General features: G+C 31.9%; 1 protein-coding gene across 1 annotated transcript in view; it reads right to left on the reverse strand.

Annotated features, from left to right (window-relative positions):
• Positions 1-2592: 2592 nt before the first annotated feature.
• The window catches only part of LOC134722256 (uncharacterized), a 42943-nt gene continuing 32524 nt past the window's right edge, over positions 2593-13011 (reverse strand). Inside the window, exons 34-40 of the mRNA XM_063585864.1 lie at positions 12719-12834; positions 11159-11247; positions 10824-11006; positions 7187-7363; positions 6600-6770; positions 4508-4759; positions 2593-2713 (exon numbers count right to left, since the gene is read on the reverse strand). Coding sequence (XP_063441934.1) covers positions 2658-2713; positions 4508-4759; positions 6600-6770; positions 7187-7363; positions 10824-11006; positions 11159-11247; positions 12719-12834 — 1044 coding nt within the window. The 3' untranslated portion in view covers positions 2593-2657. The remainder of the gene's footprint in view (positions 2714-4507; positions 4760-6599; positions 6771-7186; positions 7364-10823; positions 11007-11158; positions 11248-12718; positions 12835-13011) is intronic.

A 13011-nucleotide genomic window follows, 5' to 3' on the forward strand; every position in this document is an offset into this window, starting at 1 on the left:
TGTGTGTGTTGCATTGTGTTTTGTTTTTTATTCACTTCAGTGTCTTTGTTGTTTTCGTTGTATGCCTCTTATAGTTAATGTGTTTCATTCAATTTTAGTTAGTAACCCGGATTTGTTTTCCCTCAATCGATTGATGACTTTCGAACAGCGGTATACTACTGGTATGCCTTTATTTAGAGATTTATCAATATTCAAGTTCACAAGTTAACCAAACTCATGTTTAAAAACGATTGTAGGAAAAGTGTGGTTAGCATTCACACTATTTGCAGTGGCAGTGTGAGTTACGTAGAGGTATAGCTACAGTAAAATAAACCTTACAATGTGCTCACATCACAGGCACACAAAGTTCTTAGAGACAAAAACAAAAATATCTACCCTCACTTTCCAGCATTTCGTCAGTTAAAGAATGAATATTTTTCAAATTGATAATTATAGATCAGACATCTCTTGTGCTACTTGGGACTTGTTAGCGAATTAGCATATTACTATGTTTTCATCGACTTTATCCTATCGAATCAGTGTATACTGTGTTGAAGTCAATTAGCCCACCAAACCATCAAATTATTTTAAATCGAAGATATCGATTATCAAGAGGGACTGAATTAATGAGATAGGTTTTTCTTCAGGATTGCTAAGAAGGCTTGAATGTTGAAACCAATGCTGAGACGTTGCATGCTTGTATTAAAATTTATGAAAACGATGTATGGTCAAGTATGGAGATAAAAGCTCATTTAGTATATGTTCTGTGAGAATTTGATTGATTAACTTGGTTGTTTATCTTTTCTTTTTTTGTTGTTATGATCACAAAATTTAAAGGAGAATGGAATATGTTGATCTTTAATATGGATTAAGTATACCATTCTTGTTTATGATTTACATATATGTATTTTCAAAGAAGCATTATAGTTTGACATTACACTTTGTCAGTTAATAAATGCAGCGTCTTTACGTTTAAAATTGGCCTTTATTATCGCAATGATAAGACGCCGTATGTGTTTTCTAACATTTATTTACGCAACAGAAGATAAAAGAGTAACTATCTTAATTGCAAACAATTAAATTTACTACAGAGGTTGCTAAATATTACTTCAGAATACATATGTAACAATTGTCATCAGTAGCAACACATGTTAATAACATTAATGTTCCTTAAATAATGCAATTTAACTCAATTGCGTAATGCGAACCGTTTAAAGAGGAATCGTTTTGTAAACTAATCGTCTTTCTAATGACAGGAACCTATCTAGAAAAATCCAATTGTGAGAGTTCATTTTCTATTCTTTTTTTATGTTTTTGTCGCTTATTTGAACTTCGGAGTTCAACTCGATATTTAATTATATGGCGTCTAGGCTAAAATGCACACGAAACAATGATACATATTATCGAGCCCATACCTTGTAAATGGTTAATTTTTGACTTTTTATAATTAGATATACGTTTTTTGTATATCATAAATCAAATATGAGAATTTGAGTCAAATCGATGAAGATGAATTTGTCAGCAAAGACCCCTTTAAAACATTTATTTAAGCAGTCAGAGAGCAATTCCAATCATTAGAAAAGCATTGCTCAACGTACTAACACGTTTTTGTGACGGACAAATGTCTTCAAATAACGTCACATAAAAAAACATATTACGTTGGAAAGATACCTAATGGTATCAAATGTATTTATAGTTCATTTACTGCCTATGTACTAACTAATTTAAAAAAAGTTTAATCAATAATTTGATAAACACCTATTGAAAATGTTAAGAAAGTCAAAACAGATAAACCAACAGTATTTGTTAACTGTAAAGAAAACACATCTAATGTTAACAAGGGGATGCTGATTAAAACTTACTGATGCGTTTAACCATTCTCCGAGGATCACCACAGGGTGAAACGAACTTGTTCTTAAAAATACTATCTTGTATACTTTTTTCTGACAATCTGGCAGACGAAATATTTCATAGGAGGAATGTGGTGCATTGACTATGACGCTTTCGCCTAAAATGTAGTGTATGTTTTGGAAAACTATTTTCGTGTATGGTTTACCTCTTTTTGCAGGAATTCCAAATGACAATTGCTGTATACCAACTTACTTTTCCGGATACTTTATTTCTATCCCACTTGCAGCGTTTTTTCTTCGCAAATTTTCAACTGACTTGATGTAGTAAGATTAGAAAAGATCCAGTTTTAAATTGTTGCGACAATTGATTTGCGTTATTTTTCAACTCGCAGAAGACGCGAAAATGAGAAACGTATTTTAATGCTGATTAAACAAAGACTACTACTTAATTTTCCGGCGGGAGGCGCTCTCAATAAAAATCAATTTAGTGGAACCATCTCATGGAATTACATAAATACAACACATAACTTCAACTTCACTCTCGATAAGTCAACCTGTATGAAGTTTGTCTCGTACAAATTAGAGAACAAACTAGGCAGATTTGACACATTTGGATAATGATTACCGTTTAAGCTGAACACGTATACGAGGTAAAAGCCACGCGAATACACTGTGTGGTCAACAGGAAAGAAAATGTCCTTTTCTGATACAACATTATATTTATTTTTTTAAATATTATATGGAGTCATTTACAGACAAAAAATATAGTAGCTTTTATGTTGTCTTACGGAGATTGAAAGCGTCGATACATAGCAGGTATTATGCCTATCAGCCTGTAATTGGAGGTAAATAGTTAGGTGGACCTGGTACTGAGGTAGCCGAACCTGAAATTTATAAAAAGAACCATAAACTGATATGTAAAACATAATAGTACAACATGATTATTATATATAGATATCCTCCTACGGTACCATTTTTTTTTACCAAAATTATCGCTCGTGTTCTCCTTGTTAAATGGTATTTTTTTCACGTGCTACTTTTCTGCCTTTTATGATATGGTGTAATTGCTTTTAATTTTGACCTTTCCTTGCATTGCACGTGATTTTTTTTGTAAAAAAACCCTTATGTATGATAATTTTTAAAATATAACTATCATTTTAATGAAGCAAATTTCTGTATTACAGAAAAGTTGAAAAATCAGGAATTTCGATATCAATTTTTATTCAGAACATTTATTAAATATTATTATCAGCACAAGAACATCATTCGTAAATATAAATCAACTTGCAGACTCTTATAAGTTCAGGTATTTCACATTCCATCTTTCATGGTATACATTCTATACAAAGCAAAAAGATTTTGCATTCATCTCAAAAGAAAACAAAATTTTAGACTTATTCAGAAGGGATCTAAATATTAAAGATATTGTCATCAAGTCATTAAAGGTGGCATTCTTTTCTTCTTTTTTTTTTTTTTTATCAAATATTCATTTTCTCTTAGGTCTTTGCATCGGAAATACACAAATTTATTTTAAAACTGGTTGCATGGTACATGTTATGTTATTTTTGTGTAATGTATAATGGAATGATACCGAACGCCTAACATGAGGAATTGTGCTTGATTTCCATACGATGAAGACATATTCCTAATATGGAAAATGGTCATTGTGATATTATAGTTCGTTTCTAGCCATGTTACATTTAAATGTTGTGTTTATGTTGTGTCGTAGTTCTCCTCTTACATTTGATGCGTTTCCCTCAGTTTTAGTTTGTAACCCGGATTTGTTTTGTTTTTTCAATCGACTTATGAATTGCGAACAGCAGTATACTACTATATATTAATTCAATGAAGTCTGGAGCTGGCATATAAAAATGAAGATATGGTATGATTGCCAATGAGACAGCTATCCACAAAAGACCAAAATGACACAGACATTAACAACTATAGGTCACCGTACGGCCTTTAACAATGAGCAAAGCCCATACCGCATAGTCAGCCATAAAAGGCCTCGATTAGACAATGTAAACCAATTCAAACGAGAAAACTAATGTCAGTTATTTATATAAGCCTTTGTTGATTTTTGTAAACCATTGTCATCTTGTTTTGTTTATTCAACATTAACTAGAGGTGATGGGGAGAGCAGAGATCTCTTAAAATATGTTTAACCCCGTCAATTTTTTGTATATGGTATTTGTTAGTCTTATGTGTTTTTAAATTTTGGTAATTTATTGGTTTTAGTGTTAAGTGTGGCGTCCATTTTGCTAGACTAGGAACATTAATGTGTAGGTGCCAGTTGGTAACCTAGAGCGTCGAAGACCGATAAGAGGCCATGGTATGTTTTCTGGAGTTTAGTCGTTGTTTATGTGATCCCGTTTCCTTTTTCAACGTTATCATATGTGGGACAGGCTAAGTGGTGTTCCTGTTGCTCTCCTAGAAGTGATGCGGATATAGTTGTTTTGTTGTTTACAATTTGGTCATGTTATTGCATTAATTCCAAAATTCATAATGTTAAATACATATTGTCATTGATATTTTGTTACTTTTTACAATGTCGCAATCATTTAATGGCGCACAGAACTCAAAATATGAATTCATATAATAAATATAAAGAAAACTAAATAACTTACAAAACCAATCTTATTTAACGAATCTCATGCTAGTTGTTACGAATATCGTACCTGGTTTACTGTGCGGGCGAATCTCTATTTCCGTCCACTTTTCACCAGGTTGACCATACGCTCCTCCTTGTATTCCCGCACCTTTCTCTATGGCAACAATATCAACATCTTTCATTGCCGATCCATGACCAGTGTCATACATTTTACCATATCCGTGCTTATTATCATTACTAGGTTTTGTCTTTGCATTGGTTCGTTCTTGGACAAGAAATTTCTTGCTTCCACTACTAACTGGCCTTGGAACATCAACACCTTTATAAACCAAAAGACAATATCACATATTTTTCGCAATATTACTAAAACAGCTTTATTTCAATCGAAACTATTATTGCTCTTATTTTTCAGCGCTGTCGGCAAACGGCTAATATTGAAACTATTTTTCTGCGACCAGTGCCTCTTGTCAAAATGCCCAAACTCTATTTCTAAAAAGATGCACCATCCCCTTTCATTTTCTATACACAACAAAATTATCTCCCCTTAATGAACTCTTCTGAAAAAAAAGTGTCCTTTTTTCCCCTGCCCGTAATAAATGATGATCAGTCCATGTATGTATAAGTTTCTACATTAGGAAATGTGTACCTACAATTTTAAATTTTTCGTTTGATGTGTTCATGTCTCAGATTCTTCTTGTGCGATTTAGTATATACATTTATGTGATATATTGGTAACACTGTAGTCATTTCTAATTATCTACAATATGATGACTTATCATTGTTGATGACTAATTCACGAATATACAGACATAACACGTTTCGTTTCACTAGTAAATAAGGAACACAACTGACATTTCCTAAGCACAAACGCGCAGCCCAAGATCTTGACGAGTTATAGTTGATATATATTCAGAAAAATGACAACACTATGGCAAAAAAGACAGTTCACCAAATACTACGGAGATGACGAAACACTGAACTTATTGAACCGGACAATAAGCTGCTGAACTCAGATAGACGGGAATGGCGAGCAGTTTCGGTTTAGATGGTTTTCAGCAATTAAAAAAAATCCGCTGATAATTTGTATTCGGTTGTGCAATGACTGATGACGGAATTGAGGCTATGGCAAATGAAAGTATCCATCGTCATTCGTGTACCAGATGTTCCGTAGTGGTCCAACAAATCATGATAGCACACGTAAATCGTTCTACGAGACGACTAATTGTATTGAATCAGATGCGCATTTTGACAATTAGTGTCTGTTCCGTGGTGCTCGAGGCTTTTATGATTTACCTATGATTAGCCTTTGCTATTTAGCCTTGGTTCAAGCATTTATTTACACTACTCGCATGAATAGATGTAGATTCAAATTTCAGAAAATTGAACTGCTTACATAAGAAATGATAAATGAAAGATAACAAAGTTATGAGAGAAAACCCCATTTAAATGAGAAGCTAATAACGAGAGTTTCTTTTTTAATAGATTTCTCATATGAAATTAAAATATATTATTTTTTTTACATTTCACGCAAAATACGATATCAATCTCCGCAGGATTTTTAAAAGTAGCAGTAATTAAAGCAAACTAATTTTCTAATGTATAAGTCGTAGGTACATTTGCAATCATCAACCTTTTTACAGCTTTGCAGCTTTGAGTAACCTTTGAAAATATGTATCATAACGCAAACAACATGATTATTTTTCCAACTTTAACAATACAGTTTATATTTTGTAGACATTGATAACAACTGTAGTGAGTATCAAACTATATACTGCGGTATTTCTTTTTCATTTTGTTTCAGCTGGCGTATTACACAAAGGATTTCAAATATACACATAACGTACACAATCATCTTATACGACATACTTTAAATGGTTTTTTTTTTTTTTTTTTTATCATTTTATTGAAAAACTGAATTTTGGAATAATTTCCATGCAACAGCATAAAAACGCTATTTTTTTATCTGTGTAAAAAGACAAAGTATAAAAGATGAAGACAAATTAATCAATAATCAGATGTTTATTAATGCGAAACAAGATCCTGATTGCGATATATTTAATTAATAGCACTGTCGATAAAATTCATTTATAAAAAAGCGATATGGACATGATTGTTAAAGGATAGACAAGCCTCTAGAAATTCTCATGTCAACTACTGACCATGCATCTGGGGACCATATGGCGGTGGTGGAGAAGTGGACACCGCAGTGTGGTCTTTCTTCATTTTGTGAAGCAGTACAGCAATAACGACTACAGCGATGACCAGTAATGCTCCAACACAACCGAGTATGATGTACAGAGTTGAAGGATTTTCTTCCTCTGGAACTGGGTCTAAAAACAAAAATATTAATAAAGTATTTGTTATGCTCAAACAGACTAAAAATGTCCTACACTTTAGAGATAAAATATGCGTATGAACGTCTTCTCTATTTCACAAATAACATTTATAAATATGTGCCAAACATATTAATTCTGATTGAGAAAATTTTCAAGATTGTATTTGAAAGCAAGTTTAAACAAAGGTCATAAATATTGACCTATGTTACCATATTGATGTTTTTTCTTTTACAGATCGTGCCTTGGATGGAGAGTTGTATAATTGGCATACATACCACAGAACGTTGCCCCCGTCAACCTAAAGTTTCAACACTATATATAGCAAAGGTTACGTGTATTTTATATATATAATTAAATTGAATGTATAAGTTTTTTATAATCATTAGAGGTGCTTCATTGACAAGTCATACCTTTATCTACCACTTCATAAGTAAAGGAAGCTTTGATGATTTTAAGAGGTCCACCGTGATGATTGGTGATGGCCAAACTGTTAGACATGATTGCAGCCAGTAGTTTTTCAACGGCTACCTGTAGAGTTGTCTCTGATATGCTTCCATGTTCAACCTTAAACGTTACAATAATACTTCCTGAAAAATAATTAGAATGGTGTTATAAATGGGTATTGATAATAATCTTAAAGAAACAACACATTTTATATTTCTAAATTTTATTGGGATCAATATCTGAAAACCTGAAAATAATGGTTTTAGATGAATTTCATACTCTAAGACAACTATGGCAATCTCAATTTGGGGAGATCAATTTGCATATTTTTATAATAAGTACCAATTTTATCAGATAACATAACATTTAACATAACGTCTATCAACTAATCAAGCTGACATAGCGGTAAAATTCAACTGTCAGTGAACAGGCACTTGGATCACGATTTTCAAGGGTCTACATTTTATTCACACTTTCAGGGGATAATGGGTTTATAAAACATGTTTGTCGTTACCTATTCATTCAGTCTCAGTGTTATTTGACACATATTTTGGGTAGTTTTCCCTTAAATTCCATCGTGGCGAGTGCTTGTTTACGTATATTGGAAGTTGCCATTCCAACGAATGGTCACTTCCGGGTAACGGTACTTCTTTATAAAGTTATAATAATACATAAAAGTATTATTAAGATATGATTAAATTACTTGCTGGCCTTCCTTTCATTGTGTCGGATATTTAATAATAAGATATAATTACGTTAAGTACGTTTTTGTGAAGCGCCGTTAAGGAACTATTTTGTGATTTCAATGACGTCATATAGTAACGTTGGTGATAAGGCTAAGAGTATGGTAGGTTCATATTTATTATGTCACTTATTTATTGGAATTAAAGCCAAACTTTCGCGATTTTATGTATTTATAACGACATTTTGGGACATGAGCCAGAGTTTTCCCTCAGTATTTCAAAGTTATAGTAGATTTTCAGTTCTGTGAGTCGCGGATGTATTTCACCGTCAAGTATAAATACGGCGTCGCACTAGCACTTTGGCATATCGTATCTGGCTATCAAGCAGAGCAGTACAATAAACCAAACAAACCCTTAAAGTCAAGCAAGCTATTTAGGTACAGGATGTATTTCGATATACAACTATTTTACCTTAAGCTATGCGATAGCATTTCAAGCCTATATTTATCTTTTTACATCTTTTGGAAAATTTAACTAAAAGCTCACATAAGGACGTCTAGGAACCAAATATCGCTTTTATAAATATTCCCGCTTAAGCGGGTCTTCAACAGGAAGTGGCTTCATATTTAGACCAGATTCGGAACCAGTTCAATGTTTACAATTTCTAATAGCAGTTTTTGGCAAATTATACAATTATTAAAGATGTAAAGATACGATGTCCCACCACGTTAACAACTTTCTAATATCGTAATTTAATGAAATAAGTATATTTCATTCTCTCATTATTGTATGATTGATAGGATAAAGTCTTGTAAATCTGTATATATAAATCAAATCTGGGGTTCGGAAGGCCAGCATCTTACTATTCCAATTTATGGTTATACTATGTTATTGCTGATATTTGCATGCGTTATTTATTGAGATATATACTTATATGCATACTGGACAAGAATAAAAGTCATTCTTTTACACTGGATTCATCATTTTATATGTGATTATGCTGGAGTCAACTAACTACACTCAAAACAAGACAAAGTAACGGAACACTATCAATAAGCAATCATACGTAAATAAAAGTACACTCAACCCCTACTCGCCCGCCTGTAACAATATTAAACAATGTTTGAGAAAATTTATATAATATCATATGTTGCATAAAAAACAGTACATGAGATATTTATACAATCATTTTTTATTACAATTCAACTAATCACTGTTAATTCATAAAAACTTGCAAGATTTCAATCATTACGAATGATGTGATAATATGAGTCTTAAGATATATCGCAATAAAAGGAACTCGTATTCCAAAATCAGACAGATTTGTATTCTCGTTTTCTTCAAATCGAAATAAATAATCTCGCATTTTGTCTATTTTTACTTGGCACAACTTTTTGGAATTTTGGATTCTCAATGCTCTTTAACTTTGTACTTCTTTGGCTTTATAACATTTTCGATATGAGCTTCACTGATGAGTCTTATGTAGACGAAACGCGCTTCTGGCGTACTAAATTATAATCCTGGTACTTTTGATAACTACTTGCAATAATAAAGGACCTACATTCCTATCTGTTTTGTCAAATACAGTCTAATGTTATCTATGACTGAGGCAGAAAAGCCTTCAATGTTTTGTAAACAGGTTATTTATAATTATAGACATTTTAATGAACAAACTCATCATAGATACCAGGACTAAATTTTGTATATACGGCCAGATGCGCGTTTCTTCTACAAAAGACTCATCAGTGACGTTAGAATCCAAAAAAGTTAAAAAGGCCAAATAAAGTACGAAGTTGAAGAGCATTGAGGACCAAAATTCCTAAATGCTTTGCCAAATACAGCTAAAGTAATCTATGCCTGAGGTAGAATTAAGCCTTAGTATTTCAAAAATTCAAAGATTTGAAACTTTGATAAGTCATTCTTTAATTAGTATACTTTAATTGACATCATGGTATAATATAATATCTTTTAAAAACAATGAAGTTTGGGTTTTGAGGTTGAAGCTAGATATTTTCTTGAGTTCGAACAAAAGAAAATAAACACATGAAAGTAGGATTATCATACCAGTATTTCCCCTTTGAATCCGCGAAGACATAAATTTTTATAAATATTTGGTACTGATAATATTATCGCTTGTAAATTATCAATAACGGCTTTTCGATGAAATTTTATTCTAATAGGCGATTACCCCATAATGTCTTAAACAATGCCCTTTGTTTAAAAACTGTTCTGATTTCAATCGTGATAAATTATTTTTCTATTTTAAAAGAATAAATCACTTACGCATGCGCAATTATTCTACAAATCTATATTCTTTTTTTAAATGTTTATTGTAGGATATAAAATTTAAAGGTATATTAGCAACCAATTAAAATCAAAACAGGAAATGTATATTGTTCCTTTCAAATCAAGGATTAGTAAAGTAAGAATTTTGCAATCTTTGTTATAAATTATGACATTTTTAATAAAACTGACATTTCAAAAGTATATTCTTTATTCTTCGATGTCACTCCGTCAGTATGAACAATCATATGTATGACGCGGGATTAGGGTCATAAATATCGAATCTAACATATGCTTAAATCATTTAAGCATATGCTGAACTATAATTTAGCATATGCTAAAATGATCTGAGCATATATTAAATTCGATATTTATGACCCTAACTCCGCGTCATACATATATTTATTTATCATTTATTATCATAATCTGTGATGTAATAAGCAGAAATATTATGGTTAACGTTCCACATATGCCAAAGTAAAATCATCACCCCCTTTTATGATGATTAGTAGTGTTAACCGGGTTTCCCCTCGGAGTACAGTATTTTGTAAAAAAAATACAAGTCCGTGAAAATTCCAAATTTGGAACACAATATTTACAGAGATAAAAAATGTAGCCAAACTAGTGTAACGAGTACCTGATTCTACGCTTAGATATGTTATCCGTTTAACCATAACGTGCATGGTGTCAGCAAGTTTTTGCTTGATTTCATTTCTAAATTGCACGTGATCAACAATAATGGCATAGTCTGTATCAATGGTGAAAGACACTTGAACTGCTTCTGCTGACGAGGGAATCGAAATAATTGTTTCTGTTGTTTCTGAAAGATATAATAAAATTGAAACGGGTAATTCATCATATAATTTTTTTATAAATATTGAGAACACCAGTTCTACATTTAATTCTGTTTTTTTTCTGTAAATTGCTATTTTACATTTACATTTTTTATTCTCAATCATTTTGTTTGCCTACCTTCGTGCACAGGAACCGTCTCCGTTTCCATTGAACTTTCAGTTGAGGTTAAGATGATGGTTTCAATTATGGGTGGTCCTTCAAATACTCTGTAAAAGTAAGCACAAAGTGCAATTTAATCGTTTAACGGATTTGGCTATACTTTTTTGACCTTTTGGATTATAGCTCTTCATCTTTTATATAAGCTTTTGATTTCAAATATTTTGGCCACGAGCATCACTGAAGAGACATGTATTGTCCAAATGCGCATCTGGTGCAAGAAAATTGGTACCGTTAATTTTATTAACTTTATTATCTATTACTAGAAAATGATTAAATATACCAGTAGAAATGCAAACCATTCATATATCATAAGTTACCATTAGGACCCATTAAAACGATACAATTCTATTTCCTCATCTACAGATCTAGACTTTGCAATGATATTGTCGGCTATACATTTAAGAAACGTTAAAACATTCGAAATACTAATCATTTTCAACCATAGGAATAAATTACAGCAGCTTCATAAGACTGGTATCTTTTACTAATTAATCTTTACAACCACCTGGTTGATGCTACTTCTGATCGAGTTTTTCTCACCGAAGGTATTACCAGCCAAGTAATCAGCACAACACTTACATGTTTTTTTTTATTATCCTTTTTATAAATTGAATGGGTCTGGCTTACAAAATGTAAGCCTGATATCTTTGTCGAGATTTCTGTACTTTGTTGTTGAATTCCATTTTTTTATCATAACAATTTCAAAGTCAGGGAAACGTTTTGAAGGAGACGTTTAAGACATTCAGGAATGTAAATCCCTTATGCATAGCTTTGATTTTTTGTTTGTGTTTTGCAATACTATTGGTCTTATTCACCCATATTAGATTGTCAACGTTTATATAAGAGTTTACATTTTCAAAATATGTTGGCCTCAAGTTTCACTGAAAATACATTAATTGTCGAAATACACTTCTTATATAGTAAAATTTGTAATGAATACACCAAGAGAGTAGATACCAACATTAATGGACATAAGACAATAAGTCCAATGTTACTTTCAATTAAAAGAAACATAATCAATGAATAATTTTTATATGGTTAATATAGAGTTTTATAAACAAAACGTATGTAAATTAATGTAACCAGCTGATGATTATACCCTGGGTAGTCAGTGGATTGTAACAGGATACATCAAGAGAAGCTTGGAATCTTGATGGTTTATGTAACAAGCAATATTTGATGAATAAAATTATTATGTAGTTAAAAATAAATAATTTGTAATGGTATATGTAGCTATGTATCTTATAGACTGACATCCTCATTTCTGTATCAAAATTTAACTTTATTCCTACTGCAAGTTAAACAAATATTATCCCTACATAACAACAGAGTAATTGTTGTTTTATGTTATTGTTTGTCGTTGTCGTGAGGCACTATAGAAATGCTGAACTCTGAGGAAAATTCAAAGTGGTAAGTCACTAATTAAATGGCAAATCAGAATTGTAGGTGATGCTGGTGGTTGATAGGCTTGTTCATACTTTTAGTTGACTTTGTTTAGTTAAGTGGAAAAGTTCTTACGCAATATAGCCCATAGTATCACATGAACAGGTGACGGCTGTCACTAATTCTATCATATGTGGAGAACTTGCTGTACAGGTACTGTTCGTCCAGCTGGCATGGTTCCAAAATAAACACTAAAACGGCAAATGAGTTTTACTTTAAATGTCTAAAATACATATTATGTAAGATGTCTATCCTGATCTATTCCTACATATATTGGTAATACGAAAATTTACAAACAATTGTTGAAAGTGCATAACTATAAACAGTAGTATACCGCTGTTCAAAACTCATAAATCCATAGACAAAAA

The sequence above is a fragment of the Mytilus trossulus genome, chromosome 6 (genome assembly GCF_036588685.1).
Source record: "Mytilus trossulus isolate FHL-02 chromosome 6, PNRI_Mtr1.1.1.hap1, whole genome shotgun sequence".
Taxonomy (NCBI): Eukaryota; Metazoa; Mollusca; class Bivalvia; order Mytilida; family Mytilidae; genus Mytilus; species Mytilus trossulus.